Consider the following 16,095-nt stretch of genomic DNA (forward strand, 5'->3'; position numbering starts at 1 on the left):
CGAGCAGTGTGTTCGATTACGTAAGGCAGAGGGGCAGGCTCTGCGGGGTTGCACCTCAGGTTTAATCCAAAGTCAATCTCAATATCATCACCATCATGATCATCTCCATGCTTTACCATGAAGGTTGCAAAAGCGTGCAGACAGTGCCGCGAAAGCAAGCGCAAGTGCACCAGCGCTTCCGACGCACATTGCTGCACCCCTTGCCAGCGCAAGCAGCTACCCTGCAGTCTTGCAGGAAACCGCAGCCGCCAGCGTGCACCCATCCTACCGCAGCCCCCATTGCCAGCATCGCCATCTCCGGCAGAACCGCTTGATGGTCATGTTTCCCCGTCCCAAACCGCCATCTGCGAGCTGGTGGACCTCTACATCACGCTCATCCATGACAAGCCCCACTCGCTTTTCCACGAGCCGACAATTCGACAAGCCGCCAGTGCTGGATCCATCTCTAACCAAGTCCTTTGCGGCATTTCTGCTTTGTCTGCCAGGCACGCATCTCATCAGCCCTTCTCAGCATCCATCGCTGATGCTTTCCACGGCGTAAAGATTCCATGAAAACCCCGCAATCCGAGCCCAGGGTACGGCATTTGCTCAGGAGGCCAAGCGATTGCTGAAGGAAGACGTCGAGAACATCTGCATCGCCAATGTTCAAGCGTGCATCCTTGTGGCCAATGTCTGCGGCGCCAACAATGAAGCGACCTCAGAGGCGCTGTTCTTTGGTTCGTGCAACCCTTTGTTGAATACGCTGGCGACGAGTTTGACCTGCGTGCAGGCATCGCCATTCGAATGGCTCAGATCTTGTCCCTTCCCCAATCAAGTGCCGCAGAGACTGCCATAGACCAGGAAGTCAAACGCCGCGTGTATTGGACCCTTTACATGGTAGACCGCTGGAACTCTGCCGGCCTGGGACTGAACAGACAGCTCCCAGATGCGCTGAAATACCCCATGCCGGTGCATGAGCTGCAGTTTCACCAACCGCACTTCTGCTACCGTGCAGATGCGAAGCCCGGATTATGGGCATACTTCATCAACCTGGCCAGCATCTTCGGCGAGATCCAGGATCTGCACAGCCGACACGTCAGCGGCGAGCTGGAAGACTCCCACTTTGAAGAGCAAGCCCAAGCCCTGGCCGCCCGACTCGAGCAGTTCGCTGAGGGGCTGCCCACCGAGCTACGCTTGAACGTCGACAACCTTCGCTGGCACGCCGACCGGGGCATCGGCCGCACTTTTGTGGCTCTACACTTGGGCTTCCACCACTACTCGACCCTCATCCACTTCCAGTACCTCGACATACAGCTTCCCCGCTCCCCGACACAGCGGCTCTTCGCAAGCCGCTGCAAACACCATGCCAATACCTACAGCGATCTCCTCAAACTCTCGACCGAGATGCCCAACTGCGATGCCGTTTACAACATCGTCGGCCACATGACGGTTGTGTCGTCGAGCGTGCTGTTGCACATCCTCTTCTTCGGCGACGAGGAAGAGTTGGCCATGACTCGGCAGCGGCTCGAGCAAAACTTTCAGCTTCTCATCAAGCTCCGGGGCTACTGGCCCAGCGTCCACGGCATGGTAAGCTGCGAGTATTTGAATCAAACCACTTTACTGAGCCGTGGTAGATGGATCGCCTCTTCACCTTCCAAAAGGCCTGCATGTGGACCGCCGACCCGAACACGCACAAAATCGACAAGTGGATGCTGAAGTTCCTCCTGCAGCACGCCCTCCCAATCGAAGACAAGGTGGACGAATCCCCCGCAGCGTCCAGACCATCCGCCTCTGCCGTTACACCCGTCGTTTCCGACATCTCCTCCGAGCGCGGCCAGTATGCCACGAACGCGCTGTCCATGCTTCGGCAGTGACACGGGCAAGACAGTGACAGGGGAAAAGTTGGCACTCACGTACCGACGTATCGTGGTCTTTTCATCAGTGGCTCTGCATACACGCGCCCACACATACCCTCACTCACTTACTGTCCCCCCTCCACCTTCCCCTCCACCGCCTCCTCCACATGCTCCACCCCACCCCTCCCCTCTTTCCCCTCCTCCCGCTTCCCCTCCCGCTCCTCCCGCTTCCCCGCCCCCTTACCCCCCGCCTCCACCCCATCAAACAACCCCGCCACCCCCTCCAGCGTCCTCGACCCCCCCGTCTCGACATACAAGCCCCACACGGCGACGCACTCAAACAACAGGACAACAACATAAACGAGGTAGAAGCGCCAGCGCCAGGCGGCGAGGCCGACGGGGTTGACGTACTGATTCAAGACGGACGAGGCGGCGGTGGCGGCCATGGCGAGGGCGAGGCCCCGGGCGCGGATGGGGAAGGGCAGGATCTCGGCGCAGTAGGCGACGGTGAGGCCGGGCCAGGCGAAGCCGGCGGCGGTGTAGAAGAGGAACTGTTTGTTTTGGGGGTGTGAATTTTTTGGGTTTTTTTCTCGTTGGTTTGGGTTGGGAGGGTTCTGGGGGAAGGGAGGGAGGGAAGGGACGACTGACGATCATGGCGATGACGGCGCGGCCGGCCGAGGTGTTGGTGCCGGACGTTTCGGCGTAGACGGCGGAGCAGCTGCGTGGGCGGGAGAAGGAGAAACAGGATGTCAGCGGACGGTGGTTCCTTTTTTTTTTTTTTTCCCTCCCCTTTTCTCGACACGAGCGGCCACGGTATGTATGTACTCACGCGGTCCAGACGGAAAACGTCACCAGCATGCCCACGGCTGCGGTCATGAACAGCGTGCGGCGGCCGAGGCGGTCGACCAGCAGCACGGAGAAGCCGACGGCGACGAGGAAGGACCAGACCTGCAGGCCGCCGTTGATGACGGACTGGTCGCCGGCGTCGCGCACGCCGACGCTGGTGAGGATGTCGTGGATGTAGTACGACACGAGCCCGTTGCCCGAGCACTGCGAGAAGAAGGCGGTGAGGAGGATGAGCAGCACCCGCTTGCGGTTGCCCGGCGTGCGCACCAGGTCCGCCCAGCCGTTTTGGGCGCTTTGCTGCTCGAGCCGGATCGTTTCTTGGATCTCGGAGAGCTCTTGCTCGATGAAGACGGAGTGCGTGTCGCCGTTGGCGTGGTACTGGTGGTTGTTGAGTCGAGGTCAGCATGCGGGACCTTTTTTGGTTGGAAAGTGGTGCGCGTGCGGGTGAGGCTTGCCTTCGACAACACCTCGAATGCCTCGCTGGTCCTGTCCTTGGCGCATAGCCAACGCGGACTTTCGGGCAGGAACCATATCCCAATGAGCTGCATGACAGGCATGGCGGCCTGTACGCCGACGGGGATCCTCCACGCAGCATCGCTGGTGTATTTGACCGTGCCGTACACAGTCCAAGCTGCCACAATCGAGCCGACATACCATAGAGTGTTGTACATTGTGGTGAGCTTGCCGCGGTGGGTGGGGTAAGCGAGCTCCATGACAAGCAGAGGGGCAGACCCTTGTGAAAGGTTCGAGCTATTGCATTTCCCTACTTGTGAGCAGATGTTGAGGACAGACAGGGAAAAGGGGGTTGGACGGACCCGAAGCCGACCAGAAAACGGCCACCGATGAACATGCCAGAGTTGACAGAGGGTACGACTATCCACGTCTGTCAGCGTGGTCCATGATCAAAACATGCAATCAATCAGGAAGGCTACGTACCCTGAATGACGGTGCCGACCAGGAGGACGATCAAGCCGATGACGACGCCGATCTTGCGGCCCAGCATGTCTGCCGCATACGAAGCTGATGACGAAATGAGACTTCAGTGCTGCATCGGACGGAAACGTGATTCACTGACAGAAGAAAAGGGCAACGAATGAACCGATGTTCTGGATAGCGGTGAATAGACCCAGCCTGGCCGATGTCGGATGATCAAAGTCTGTGGTTTGATCTGTCTTCAGTGCGATGAACGAAATGAAGTGGCTTGCATTACGGAACCTACATTCTTGCCATGGATCCATAGTCTGCAACCCGTTCAAGAGACTACCGTCATAGCCGTTGATGGTCGATCCGAGGAACAAGATGGGCATCATGCAGTAGAGTTTTCGCAGGCCCGGATCTCTCCACCATGTCAGCTCTGGTATCTCGATTTTGGGCGCCCTCTCCTCATCGGGCAGCTTCTCTTCATCAACCGTTACTCGCTTCGAGTCGGCCATCGGTACAGCTGGCAGTGAACAGCAAGGAGCTGGCGAAAAGAGAACAGGATGGGGATATGTGCTACTACCGCTCGGTCGGGGATCGGCGTATTATATAGGCGCATGCGAGGGTAGACGCAGACGCGGACGCATCCCGTTTCTACTCCAACAGCCACACCGAGTGGTTCGCCGCGGCTAATACCAAAGCACCTTGGCGAAAGCTGAACCACGTTCCCCCGCGAGCTGAACCCCAGATCTACAACGTACTTCCCCAGATGATCCCGCACATGGTGGGCGGAGGCTCGGTCAATAGAAGGCGCTCATTCCCGCTGGCTTGCGAGTGGCACAGCTTTGGGTTGATTGACCCGGCCACATCAAGGCCAGTGGGCCACCTGGGATCATGCGTTTTGATCTCCCCATCCACCGGAGGTTGCGTATGCTGCAATACGGCGCCGATTGCTAGGGAAGGGTGGTTCGTACCTGGGCGGAAGGGTGCGGCGGGATTGAAGGGTCCTGATTGGGTGATATGCCGCAACCCCAGAGCGGGTGCTCTTCAGGTGCGGGGTCCGCCGATTGCATTCCCCGCTCTGCCCTGTTCGGTCAGTCCATGTCCAGCGCAGGCTCAGCAGCATATCACGGCACAGCCAGACTCGGTCCAATGGCAACGGTCGCGGCCCACAACTACCACTGCCGGATCCACGATGGTGCAGCAGCTGATGCCCGTCTTCCGGAGTCTGGGATGGGCCTCTGCAGCAGCGCCGGTGTTTGGGAAGAGGCCAGCAGTGCTCCCAATGAAACGACATGAAGCCCAGACGACGGCGGGGCCAGCGTCATGTCTCTCCGCGAACTCTATAAAGCTCAGCTTGCGCAAAGGCTGGTGCCGCTTCTGTCAAACACACATCTTCCTCGTCCCCAGGCCGAGTCACAATGGCTTCGATTCCGCACCTTCGGAAAAATGACGTCTCTCACCAGCTCATCGTCAATGGCAAGCCGCTGCTCATGCTCGCGGGCGAGCTGCAGAACTCGTCCCTCACGTCGGCCGAGTACATGAAGGAGGTGTGGCCGAAGATGGTGGCGACGCACGTCAACACGGTCCTGGGCTGCGTGACGTGGGAGGACATTGAGCCCGAGGAGGGCCGGTTCGACTTCGCCAACCTGGACCAGGTCGTGCTGGACGCGCGCGCGCACGGCATCCACCTCGTGCTGCTGTGGTTCGGCTCCTTCAAGAACGGTGAGCGCACTGGGCCGGGCAGGAAGGGTCGGGCCAGGACGCTGACGGACAACCAGGCCTCTCGACGTACGTGCCCGGCTGGGTCAAGACCAACCCCAAGAGATTTCCGCGCGCGAAGCTGCGCAAGGCCGGCGGCGAGCTGGCCACGGCCGACGTGCTGTCCATCTTCCACGACGAGGCGCCCAAGGCCGATGCCAAGGCGTTTGCGACGCTGCTGGAGCACGTCAAGCAGATTGACGAGGCGCACTCGACCGTCGTCATGGTGCAGGTCGAGAACGAAACGGGGCTCCTGGGCGACTCGCGCGACGGCAGCAAGCATGCCAACGACCGCTTCGCCCAGCCCGTGCCCCAGGACCTCATCGACTTCATCGACGGCCACTGGGACACGCTCACCGACGCCTTCCGCGCCAACTTCAAACCGTTCAAGACGGCAGCCACGAAGCGCGGCACGTGGGAGGACGTGTTCGGCAGGAGCAAGAAGACGGACGAGCTGTTCATGGCATACCACTACGCCCTCTACCTCAACCGCGTGGCCTCGGCCGGCAAGGCCAAATACCCCCTCCCGCTCTACACCAACGTGTGGCAGAACTACGCCGCCGCCGACGCCGACAACGACTTCCCCACCGTCGTCGGCGGCGGCCACGAGCCGGGCGACTACCCGTCGGGCGGCGCCGTGGTCGACGTGCTGGACGTGTGGCAGCGCTTCGCCCCCGCCCTCGACCTCATCGCGCCCGACGTCTACCTCAACGACTACGCCAGCTCGTGCGCCAAGTACCGCCACCGCAACCAGCCGCTCTTCATCCCCGAGCAGCGCCGCGACGAGTACGGCGCCCGCCGCGTGTGGCAAGCCTTCGGCTCCCACCAGTGCCTCGGCACCTCGCCCTTCGGCGTCGACACCCAGGACCCCGCCACCAACCCCTTCACCCGCCACTACCGCCTCCTCGACAGCGTCTCCCAGATCGTCCTCGCCGCCCAGCGCCGCCCGCACGCCTCCTACGGCTTCTTCTTCGACGACCTGCCCGCCGGCGCCAATGCCAACACCGCCTCCTCCCCCTCCCAGGACCACCACCACACCGTCGTCTTCGACGACTGGCAGCTCACCATCCACCGCTGCTTCGTCTTCGGCCAGCCCGGCCCGGGCGCCGGCATGGTCGTGCGCCTCGGCCCCGCGCGCTTCCTGCTCGTCGGCTGGGGCTTCCACGTCGCCGTCCGCTCGCTGCGCCCGCGCGCCGCCTTCACCGGCTTCTTGCGCTTCGAGGAAAAGTGCGTCGCGAACAAGGCGACGGGCGAGCTGCGCACCCTGCGCAAGCTGAACGGCGACGAGACGAGGAGCGGGAGCTATGCGATGATGCCGAATGAGGAGCCGGATTATGGCGGGTTTCCGATTTGCGTGACGGTGCCGGCGCGGACGATGGTTGCGGAGTTGGAGGTTTATGCGTTTGGGGAGGAGGATGAGTAGGGATGATGAGAAGACACGTCCCGGGTGTTGTTTGGGTTGCTGGTGGGGGTGGCTACTGGCGTATGGCTAGGAACTGGAGGAGGGCATCGAAGCACAGGTCTGAGCAGGGGAAGTATGCAATCTTGGTAGTACCCAAAGCCTTACCATTCTTGGGAATGCTTTGGGGCCGGGCAACCAGATAAATATGCAGAAGCATACCCAAGCTTTCTCGATACGAAGGGGTGAAGGCACCCTGTGTGACCGATTCCCGAAATGGCAAGACACGACGAGACGAGATTGAGACGAGTCGCTGAGGTCCTCACACTGATCATCTCGAAGAACTAGACTAACAATCCTTGCCGTGACAAGGTTTTATTTTCTTATGTCAGTGTCTGTCAAGATGTTCTCTCCATGCACGTAGGATGATCTTGTATTGAGCTTCCTTTTCCATTACACCGACAACAATGGCGCCAATGTATGGGTTGATCAGGGCAGCTGCCAGAAGACTACCTATGGCTTCGTCAGTCGCTTCCTATCGGGTTCACTTGAAGAGAATGCTAATGTAGTACAGAATCCGCTGACTGATCAATATCAGTGCGACTACGACTGCTGAAATGGTGAGCGGGGAAAGCGGAGGAGCCATCAAATTGAAATGGTCTTTTTTCAGCAACTGGAAACAATCGGACCGTCTGGGAGCGATGGCCATACATAAAACAATAAAGGTTCTGTTGGGGATGCAGGCAAAGATTCTGCTGGACGCAACTGTCCGCAACAGTATTTGGATTCGTCACTCAGTTCAGCAAATCTATTCACTTGGTTTCAACTGAGAATCACTGAAGTAACTTCCAGAAGGGGTTTTGTGCATACTATTAATAGGACTTGAGGGTACAATTTCTCAAACAGCAGCGAGGGCGTCATACTGCTCCTGAGTCAAAGCGAGAACAGAGCCGTGCCGCATGTACGTCATATCCACAGCCGTGTCCTGCACCCATACACCAGTCGTCGGGTCGGAGGGTCCGTAAAGTCTGATTCCTGCATCGCTACCGACCTTGTCCGCAATCATGTACGCCACGCCATCGGCAGTATTGTCCCAGATGGCATAAGCGCCCTCGTAGTCGGTGACGACGTCTCCGACCTCCTCGAACGACCCAAACAGACCATCGTAGCCGACTTCTGTGTGAATGCCGTCGTGGGCCCAGAAACGCACGTAGGCGGTGTCGTTGATCTTCAGGAAGCTGAGGTCGATTGTGCTGTTCGGGTTCCTGTCGATGTATGTCTGCGGTGCGGTGAATGTCTGGAAGTCGCTTGTGTGCGCGTATCGCATGACTGCCTCTCCGATTGCGCCGTCGTTGTGCGCCGTGTCGTTTTCGGCAAACTATAGTCCGACTGGTCAGCAGGCGCGGATCGAATGACGCGGGTTGAACCAATGCGGATCTCGTACAAATTTGGCCGCCCAATGCACCATGTAGTTGCCTGCGTCCGGATCGTAGATGGCATCAGGCGCCCAAGCCATTCCGGCAGTGTCGTCCTCGACCGTGATCAGCCTTTCGTTGGTCCAGTTTACCAGGTCTGTGCTGTCCCAGATCAACAGGGCCTTGGAGCCATTGGCGGACGCCGCGTCCCATGACGAATACTACTGATGGTCAATGAAAAAGGTGAGACAAAGTGGGGCTTGGAAATGGTTACATCGTCAATGTTTAGATCGGTTGCGAGAAGATACCACTTTGTAGCTTCTTCCTCTCCGCTTCCAGGCACAATCGAAAGGTCGCGCACAGTCTTCTGCCCGAGGGTGGGAACAAAGAGAGCTTCTCCGCCATTGATGGGAGTGAATGACAGTGGGTCGTCGTTTGTGCTTATGGCGAAGAATATGCCCGTCTCATTCGTCTTCCAGAAGGCTGCCAAAAAACCCACCTTACTTGAGTCGGCCCTCCTGCTCAAGATGCTGCTGTCGCCTGCAAAGGGCGCCGCCAGAGCAACAGCTGAGGCGTAGGCGCAAACGAGGCCGGCGGAAAAATAATTGGAGCGCATGGTTTCGAGCTGCCAAACAAATCGAGACCGCGGCGCGATAACAATCCAAGCCGCACTCTTTTATAAGGCCTCTTTTATCCGAAAATCTTTTTTATTCCGGCGCCGCCGAGGCGAGCCTCTTGTTCCTGGTCATGATGCCGGTGGACCTGTCGATCTTTTCCGGGAGAGCACTTACCGCTGCATTGGCGGTGGAAGCGTTGCGGGGTATCGCTCTAAAACATGACCGATCACGACAGGTGGGGTATTTATAGGCGGAGGCCGCCGGTGCATTACGCGGGACGCTTTCTGGAAACAAGGTCTTCCCCGCATCTCCCACCGGACCTCTGCGGGGACGTTACGCATGCCTCGCAATGGCCTTCATGATGCTAGCAGGCTTTTGCGAGCATCGACACTTAATTCACGAATCACGAACGGCAACCTGACTAGCGCATCCATTACTACTTCAAACCCGCATCGGATTCCCTAAGATCATCACCGTTGTCCAGACAACTGGCTCTGCCCCACATCAGCCTCTTTAACGCTCACTGTTGCCATTCCATTGACAGACACTTACATTGACTAGTAACCTGCCGCATATACCTCGACGAGGTAGTGGGCGAGAGACAAAGTCCTGAATAATTCGACGTTCGGATTCAGGTGTCGTTGATGTTTTGACCGACGCCGAGGTGCGCGCGGCATGAAGCTGTCGGACTGTGAGCTGCGGCGGTTATCCATCACGCCCATCTTCCTGAAGAACCCAAAATATCTAATCTCAACCGCCAAAGGGGACGACGGTGCATCTACCAGCAAGAAACATCTTCTCACACCACCGAGCATTGAGCATGTGGCCGCCACAAAAAGAAAAGAAAGAATTATGGGGAAGATGCGGAGCCAATGAAACAGAGTCTGAGCCGCAATGATTCCGGACAACCGAAAAAGAAAGAATCCATCTTGACCGCTCACACCACCTGTGTCGTCGAAGCTGTGGCCTCCGAAAACGAAAATAACAAAGCTTTGGTCCACATGATCAAGGAAACATCAATTGAGGCTGAGGAGATCACCCGGTCAGGTATTCCGTAGCCTTGCAAGGTGGCTCCCAGGTCGGCCCCGCCTCAAATGATGTAAGTCTGGGCCAGATTGGCGTGGAGAATGCAAGTGCCGATTGTGTTCATGTTTGGTGCGGTGGAGCTACGGTTGAGTATGCTCATGAAGCTTCTTAGTGCTGAAGATGCGTCGCAGATGTTGCTGACGTGCATGTAATGTGTGACGTGCAAGTCTGCCGGAATGCGCATCATCGAGAAGAAGCGCTGCTGCGGTTGGATGTGGACGGTTCGCGATCGCTAAAGATTGGGCATGTGGATGTGAGAGAATTTGTTGAGAGCATGAGGGTAAGACGTGAAATGATGCGTCCCTTTTTCAAGCTGGTATGAAATACTAAAGCACCGGAGGAAGCACACTCATACACTTGTAAAATGAAGCGTAGATTAGGAAGTGGGGATAGTGGGGAAGGGGAGAGGCCGTGCGCGTTAAAAGAAAATAAGAGGCTCTACGTGAGCAGTCGCATAACAACGGAAATCTGGATCGAGGAAAAATTAAAATACGCAATTTGTATTGTAGCAAGGCCCCATACACAGTGTTAGGCACAATAAGTTGGAACATTGAACTGAGAGATGATTGATCACTAGCGCAGATCTTCGGAAGGGCCGGATCGTGCGTCACATCCTTCGGTAAAAGTATCCTGGATTGGGAAGGACGGGGTACCCTGACGCTCTCGAATTTTCCCTGCTACGCGTGAAGGTATGATGTGATCTTCAATAAATCTATGATGAGCCTCAGACACAGAGGGTAGTAGAGTCGACTCTTGCACTTTGGTTGCCGGAATGGAGTGGATCAACACTTACATTGCTTGTATATCGATGCAACACCTGAACTTGTCGCATGGAACGGAACTAGAGATGAGGTAGGCACGAAACCAGAGAAGAGAACCCGACCGTTTGAGTATCGCCGCTCAAGAGTTTCTTTCTTTTTTTTTTTTCTCAAGTTATGCTGCTCTCTTGATTCTCATCCATCTCCAGGCCTCCTACCTCTCTTATGGCAGGGATTCACGTGAGCTGGAGCGCCAACGTGGCCACATTCACATTGCTGTGTGGTAGGCTCGGGGGCCAGAGTGGGTTCTTTGGGGAGGAGGCGTCGGCACGGTTGCGGAACCAGTACGCAGAGATCGGGGTGCATTGGAAGGCAAGTGGGACAGAGAATCTGATACCGACCGGCGTTACAAAGAAGAGATCCAGAACTATGGTCTAGCGTCGTAGCGTAATTGTGGAGCGCAATTGGGCAAGGATTGCAAGGCCAGCTCTTACGCGAACAGCAGTGGTGGTCGCTATATGGAGGAGTGTGGCGACAAACCGGAACTATGAATGATGTCAGGTACTGGAGCATGAACCGCAGCAACGGGGTGGTAGTGGGAACTGGAGATGTTGCGGGATCGCCGCACGCACCTCGTATCGGAGGCAGGCGACCGCACACAGCCGGAGATCGGAAACTTTGTCGGCTTGACGTGCTTGACTCCTTGAGGAATGATACATCGCACAGTTACGCAGACAGAGCCGGAAAAGTGTTGCGCGATGGCACCGATGACTGCGAGAGATGGAAAGCTCATGAAGTTTCCCATGCTGGTACATATGAGGATGTAAGCATTGGAAGAAGCAGCGAAAAAGTGGTTCTGGTCCTGGTCCGTCGTAGCGAGAAGAGTTCCAAGTGCGGTGGTTGTGGCCGCATGGAGCGAGGATTACGAGCTGTCATTCGCTACTGGGGGGGTGCTGCAGGGTGTCGCACTACAGCGCCACCATCTGCAGGGTGAAGGAGCCGGGGTCCGTCGGTAATGTCAGAGGGTGCACGGTATGTAGCTGCGTGCGTGCAAAGACGGAGGTTGGAGTCGACGTGGCCCGAGTCGCAACGAAAATGCGGGAGAGACGCGAGTGGGGAAAGCGCGGAGCGGGTGGAATCAAGGAAGCGACGGGGACATCGTTCCCCTAGGTACGCAGTCACGTGTGGACTCATCTTTTCATCCGCTCACCGGAGATCTACTTGATATCATGGTCTAAGAGAAGCCGCCTTTTAGTGTTACGTTTGCACCTAGTTTCCCTGAATAATCGGCGGTTGACGATCTTGCAGCCCCTGCCCAGCTACCCGCTTCCCCGATGTTGCATTGCAGTAACCACACCAACCCATTTCTACCCAATATCTACGAGCTGCTGACCGGGGAGTAATGGACATGTGAAACGGTTCATGGATTAAGACCATCACGCCAGTCTTGCAGATGATCGCCACGTTGCTATCCCAAACAGGTTTCATGTGTTATCATTAATTCATTGACTCCCGTTTGGTACATACATGGATCTGCTGGAAAGGAGGATTGCCATCCTTATACTAAGGTGGCTTTCCCGTACTGATAGTGAGTTGCATATAGCCTCTTAATCTCTTTCTCTTACTTCAACCACGATTTCTCTTGCGTTCTCCACGAATGGTAAGATGACTGTATATGCGACTGCACCTCAACCCGACCCCCGCTCCGACATGTCGTGCGAACCGGCCAAGCCATCCGCCACATGTGGGTCAGGATCCTTCGTAGCTAGCCGAGTCGGGGAATTTTTCGGTTGTGTTGCGCGGCGGCTGCTTAGCGGCCTTTCCCTCACCCGAGGCTAACCTAACGACGAGTCATCGACATCATCACGATCAATCGAAGTGGGGGTATTGCTTCATTGAGGCAAAATGAACATCATCACCTGACTCGACAGTGGTCGGAGTATCGCGGATGGAATGACTCGAAGAGTGCAGACGTGATTAGGGCTGCGCTGGGAAATAAGGCTGCTGAGCCTCGGCGATAACCCCAGCCGAGCCTGAGAGGAGACCTCATATCAGGAGGGCTGACATATTATCTCGAAACTCCACTCAGTTGACGTGTGGATAGTACAGAGGCACAGTAGGTTATAAAAAAATCGACGTGCAGCAATCCGTAGGAAGGCAGTTGAAGCAAGTATGCTGACGTCGATGGACAATTGAAAGAATTTCCTCCACGGGTAATGGAAGCAAACGTCCTGATGTGAGCCTACTTTTAAGGTATGACTACTTCAGTCCCAGACGACGAAGATATCCGGATGTAAGCGCGAGCATTGGATTTTGAGAAATGCATCTGAGATACAAAGTTTCACTGTGGAGAGGTGATTAAAGCGCTGATCAGCGCGAAAACAACAACAGCATCGAAAGCACGAAACATTGTTTGGACAGTTGCTTTATATCTGCCAAACTATATGAGGATCCTGAATGAATCAGAGGCAGATGAACCAGAAGAGACACGTGTATCTCGACTACAAGAGTGTGATGTTAATAAGACTCTTGATAAGGAACCACACTGCCCAGTCTAACCCTCGTTCGTGGAGACGTCAAAGGATCGGCAGAACTCTTCCATACCGTTCATGAGCGTCCTCTTGACCTCCTCCGCCTCCCTCAGTTTCTCTTTCAGCTCCGCGACCTGTCCCAGCGCCTCATCGCGCTGCTCCTTGAGAGCATCCTCGCGATCAACCATCTCCCCGACGAGCACCTCCACCTCACTCTTCCTGCAGTACCTGGTACCAATGTCCTGGGCGCGGACGATCATGTTGCCGGCCTCGAGCTCCTCCAGTACGCGGAGGACGATCTGGCAGACCTCGCTGGTCAATTCGTCAATGCTGATACTTTGCTGCAATCCACCCATTGTCTGGGCGACAGCCTGCTGGACGGCATCCGTGGTCGCGCTTGTGCTGGCGCTGGCGGCGGTGTCGCTGTTCGACGGCCGAGCCTCATCGACTTCGACGGAATCCTCAACGGCGTTGACGCCATTGTTGTTGCCAGGAGCTGCCTCAGTGATGTTGTCATTGGCGGGATGCTGGACGGGAGCACCGCTGCTCTCGTGGATGGAGTTGGAACCGCTGGGGTGAGATGGATGAACCGAAGTGGACGGACTCTCGTTGTCGATGGTCATGCGATCGGCTTCAACAGTGACGTCGTTCGGTTCCTCGAAGAGCTCATCAATCTCGGAGTCGGCCAGGGCACGCTTGCTCATTTTTCGGACGCCGTGAGTGCGAATCCACTCACTCTGCCTGCGGGTAGTTGAAGTGCGCGCAGGAACATTCGTCGTGTCCAAAGTGCGGTCAAGAGCGGAGTCATGAGTAGGAACTCTCGTGGTTGGACCCTTCTGGGCCATTTTCTCAAGGACAGCTGCAGGGCCAGGAGCGCGGCGGCCAGATGCCGGGGCCTTCATCATCGCATTCTTGTTAGGGATGTGGTTGATGACGTAAGACTCTCGGAAAGCCGTGGTCGAGCCTGATGCTCCAGGTTTGGCCTTTTTGGCGGTGGCCTGCTCACTATTGCCCTTAGACGACATGTCGCGGCTAGGGCGGAAGACCTGCGTGGGAGTTGGATCTTCGAGGGGCGTGGCAGGTCCTGCGGCCTCGCCACCCAATGAAGGCCATCCTTTGTATCTCACACCCCCGGAGTCTGGGCCTTTAGCTGCATTCAGTGCGCTGCTGAGCTTCCTGACACCTGCAGAGGTCAGGCTCTGTGCCTTTTCCGAGACCGGATACTTCGTGAAAAAGTCAGCGCACACATTGCGGAGCTTCTCAACGTCGGTAATGCCGTGGATACGCGTGATCCCGTCCAGGGTGGTCAGAACTCCCTCTGCCATCCGGAGAGCCTGGTCTGCTTGGATATCCGCGCAATCGAAGATCTCGAAAAAAGGCTTGCCGAAGCGATTCTCCAAGTGGACGATCGCACGCCAGTTTGGCCACCAGTTCGCGTACGACCATTTCCTCCTATCGTGCTTGAGAAATGTTCCAAGCTCGTTCGAGCCCCTGTTGTCATGGTACATTCCTTTGCATGCCATCTCATACGATATGATCGTAGGCGCGACTTTGAATAGAACATCATGTCTCTTCCCTTTGTAGTAGATCTGGCCGATGCTTTTGAGGATCTCGAGAGGAGGGAGGGTCGGCTCGAAGATGCTTGCAGATCCGGTGGTGTAGAGATCTTCGGTGGCGTTGGTGTTCTCCAAGTCTGTACTGTAAACCTCATCTCCAGTGTTGGGTGCAACGAGATCTTCTTGGGTAGACGCTTCCTCCAAGCTGTTGATAGCCTCCCTGACGTCAGACTCGAGAATCGTTCTGAACTCATCACCATCCTTCTGGAGTCTCGTTTTGTAGTGCTGGGTAAGGTAGTAGCCTGCTTCATGTGCACGCTCGTAACGCTGGCCTGTCTTCTTGACGAGTTCCCCAAGAACCATCACAACATTCGGGGGCCACTCGATCGGATCATCTGAGTTGAAGCCGTGCTCGCACAAGAATGCGGCACTCTTGCGACGCGCCTTGAGGATGTTGCTTACAGCAGTGAGCAGTTGGGGCATGGCCTCCAGAGCTTTCAACAGATCTTGTGCCTGGATAACGGGAGTATTGACGTCACTTTGCTGAATACGTGTGGCGACCATGGATTTCATGATACTTTGGGTTGCGAGCAGGCCTTTGTCGCCCGGGGCGATGACGGAAAGCAAGGACAAGTTCTTGGTGACGTCTTTGGGAAGTGGTCCATTGGGACGGTGCGCCTTTGGGATACACTTGCGAGAAGTCTTGTTCCAGCTGCACTTGATATGGTCTAAATACAGGACATGCATCTGTCAGGAATGAGTGGTTAGTAAAGTGCCATGGCGACATGCGAAAGAAATTTGGAGCACAGTACCTCGTCGGTTGAAGATCCGGACATGGACCCGGTCGGGTCCGAGTCAGCCATAACCGCAGCGTCGCTGTGGATAACGTGCGCAGTCGCTGCGGTGTTGGCGCTCTCTTCTGGATCAAGATGCGCTGCAATCGCGGTGAAGAGTGATGGTGACACCAGCAGGCTCTTGGTCAGCGATCAAGGCTGAGGTCGAGGCTGTGGGGTGAAGAAGGTTGGATGAAGAGCGAAGAGTGAGGCGGATATAGACGCGGGCGCGCAGTGACGCGACAGCGGCAGCTGACAAAACCAGGAAACGCGTCGAAAGGTGACTCACGCGCCTGGATGGGCAGCGCAATCCTACATCTCGATGCATACCCGCATCTACCTGGGCGCGCATAGGCTTGGGTGGGCAGAAATGGTTAATTTATAAGGGTACCCAGCGGTTCTAACTGCCAGAAGATGCCACTCGCATGTAAACATGTGCTGCGTAGTACCTCTGGGCTAGTGGCATTAGTTAGGATCATGAGGCTTAGGACTCTGGAGACGACGGATGTTCGAATCCCACCCTGGTCCTTGATACTTAAC

The 16,095-nt window shown here is 56.4% G+C and overlaps 5 protein-coding genes across 5 annotated transcripts; 2 read left to right on the forward strand and 3 right to left on the reverse strand.

Moving 5' to 3' along the window:
• Positions 1-117: 117 nt before the first annotated feature.
• BKCO1_3000229 (uncharacterized protein) lies at positions 118-1,853 on the forward strand (the record flags this gene model as incomplete). The annotated part of the gene is made up of 4 exons (XM_020274129.1): positions 118-476; positions 544-716; positions 770-1,566; positions 1,614-1,853. 4 exons carry the CDS (start codon positions 118-120, stop codon positions 1,851-1,853), a joined length of 1,569 nt encoding a protein of 522 aa, XP_020134494.1.
• Positions 1,854-1,960: 107 nt separating this feature from the next.
• Positions 1,961-4,114, reverse strand: BKCO1_3000230 (hexose transporter protein; the record flags this gene model as incomplete). The annotated part of the gene is made up of 8 exons (XM_020274131.1): positions 1,961-2,386; positions 2,484-2,553; positions 2,665-3,059; positions 3,137-3,431; positions 3,497-3,554; positions 3,618-3,701; positions 3,757-3,837; positions 3,901-4,114. 8 exons carry the CDS (start codon positions 4,112-4,114, stop codon positions 1,961-1,963), a joined length of 1,623 nt encoding a protein of 540 aa, XP_020134643.1.
• Positions 4,115-5,020: 906 nt separating this feature from the next.
• On the forward strand, positions 5,021-6,783 carry BKCO1_3000231 (glycoside hydrolase family 35 protein; the record flags this gene model as incomplete). The annotated part of the gene is made up of 2 exons (XM_020274132.1): positions 5,021-5,324; positions 5,381-6,783. The coding sequence occupies 2 exons, from the start codon at positions 5,021-5,023 to the stop codon at positions 6,781-6,783; spliced, it is 1,707 nt and encodes a 568-aa protein (XP_020134642.1).
• An 874-nt stretch (positions 6,784-7,657) lies between these two features.
• On the reverse strand, positions 7,658-8,790 carry BKCO1_3000232 (glycoside hydrolase family 43 protein; the record flags this gene model as incomplete). The annotated part of the gene is made up of 3 exons (XM_020274133.1): positions 7,658-8,137; positions 8,204-8,395; positions 8,449-8,790. The coding sequence occupies 3 exons, from the start codon at positions 8,788-8,790 to the stop codon at positions 7,658-7,660; spliced, it is 1,014 nt and encodes a 337-aa protein (XP_020134641.1).
• A 4,399-nt stretch (positions 8,791-13,189) lies between these two features.
• On the reverse strand, positions 13,190-15,585 carry BKCO1_3000233 (uncharacterized protein; the record flags this gene model as incomplete). Its single annotated transcript, XM_020274134.1, has 2 exons — positions 13,190-15,469; positions 15,535-15,585. The coding sequence occupies 2 exons, from the start codon at positions 15,583-15,585 to the stop codon at positions 13,190-13,192; spliced, it is 2,331 nt and encodes a 776-aa protein (XP_020134640.1).
• Positions 15,586-16,095: the final 510 nt, after the last annotated feature.

This window comes from Diplodia corticola (genome assembly GCF_001883845.1).
Source record: "Diplodia corticola strain CBS 112549 chromosome Unknown scaffold3, whole genome shotgun sequence".
Lineage (NCBI taxonomy): Eukaryota > Fungi > Ascomycota > Dothideomycetes > Botryosphaeriales > Botryosphaeriaceae > Diplodia > Diplodia corticola.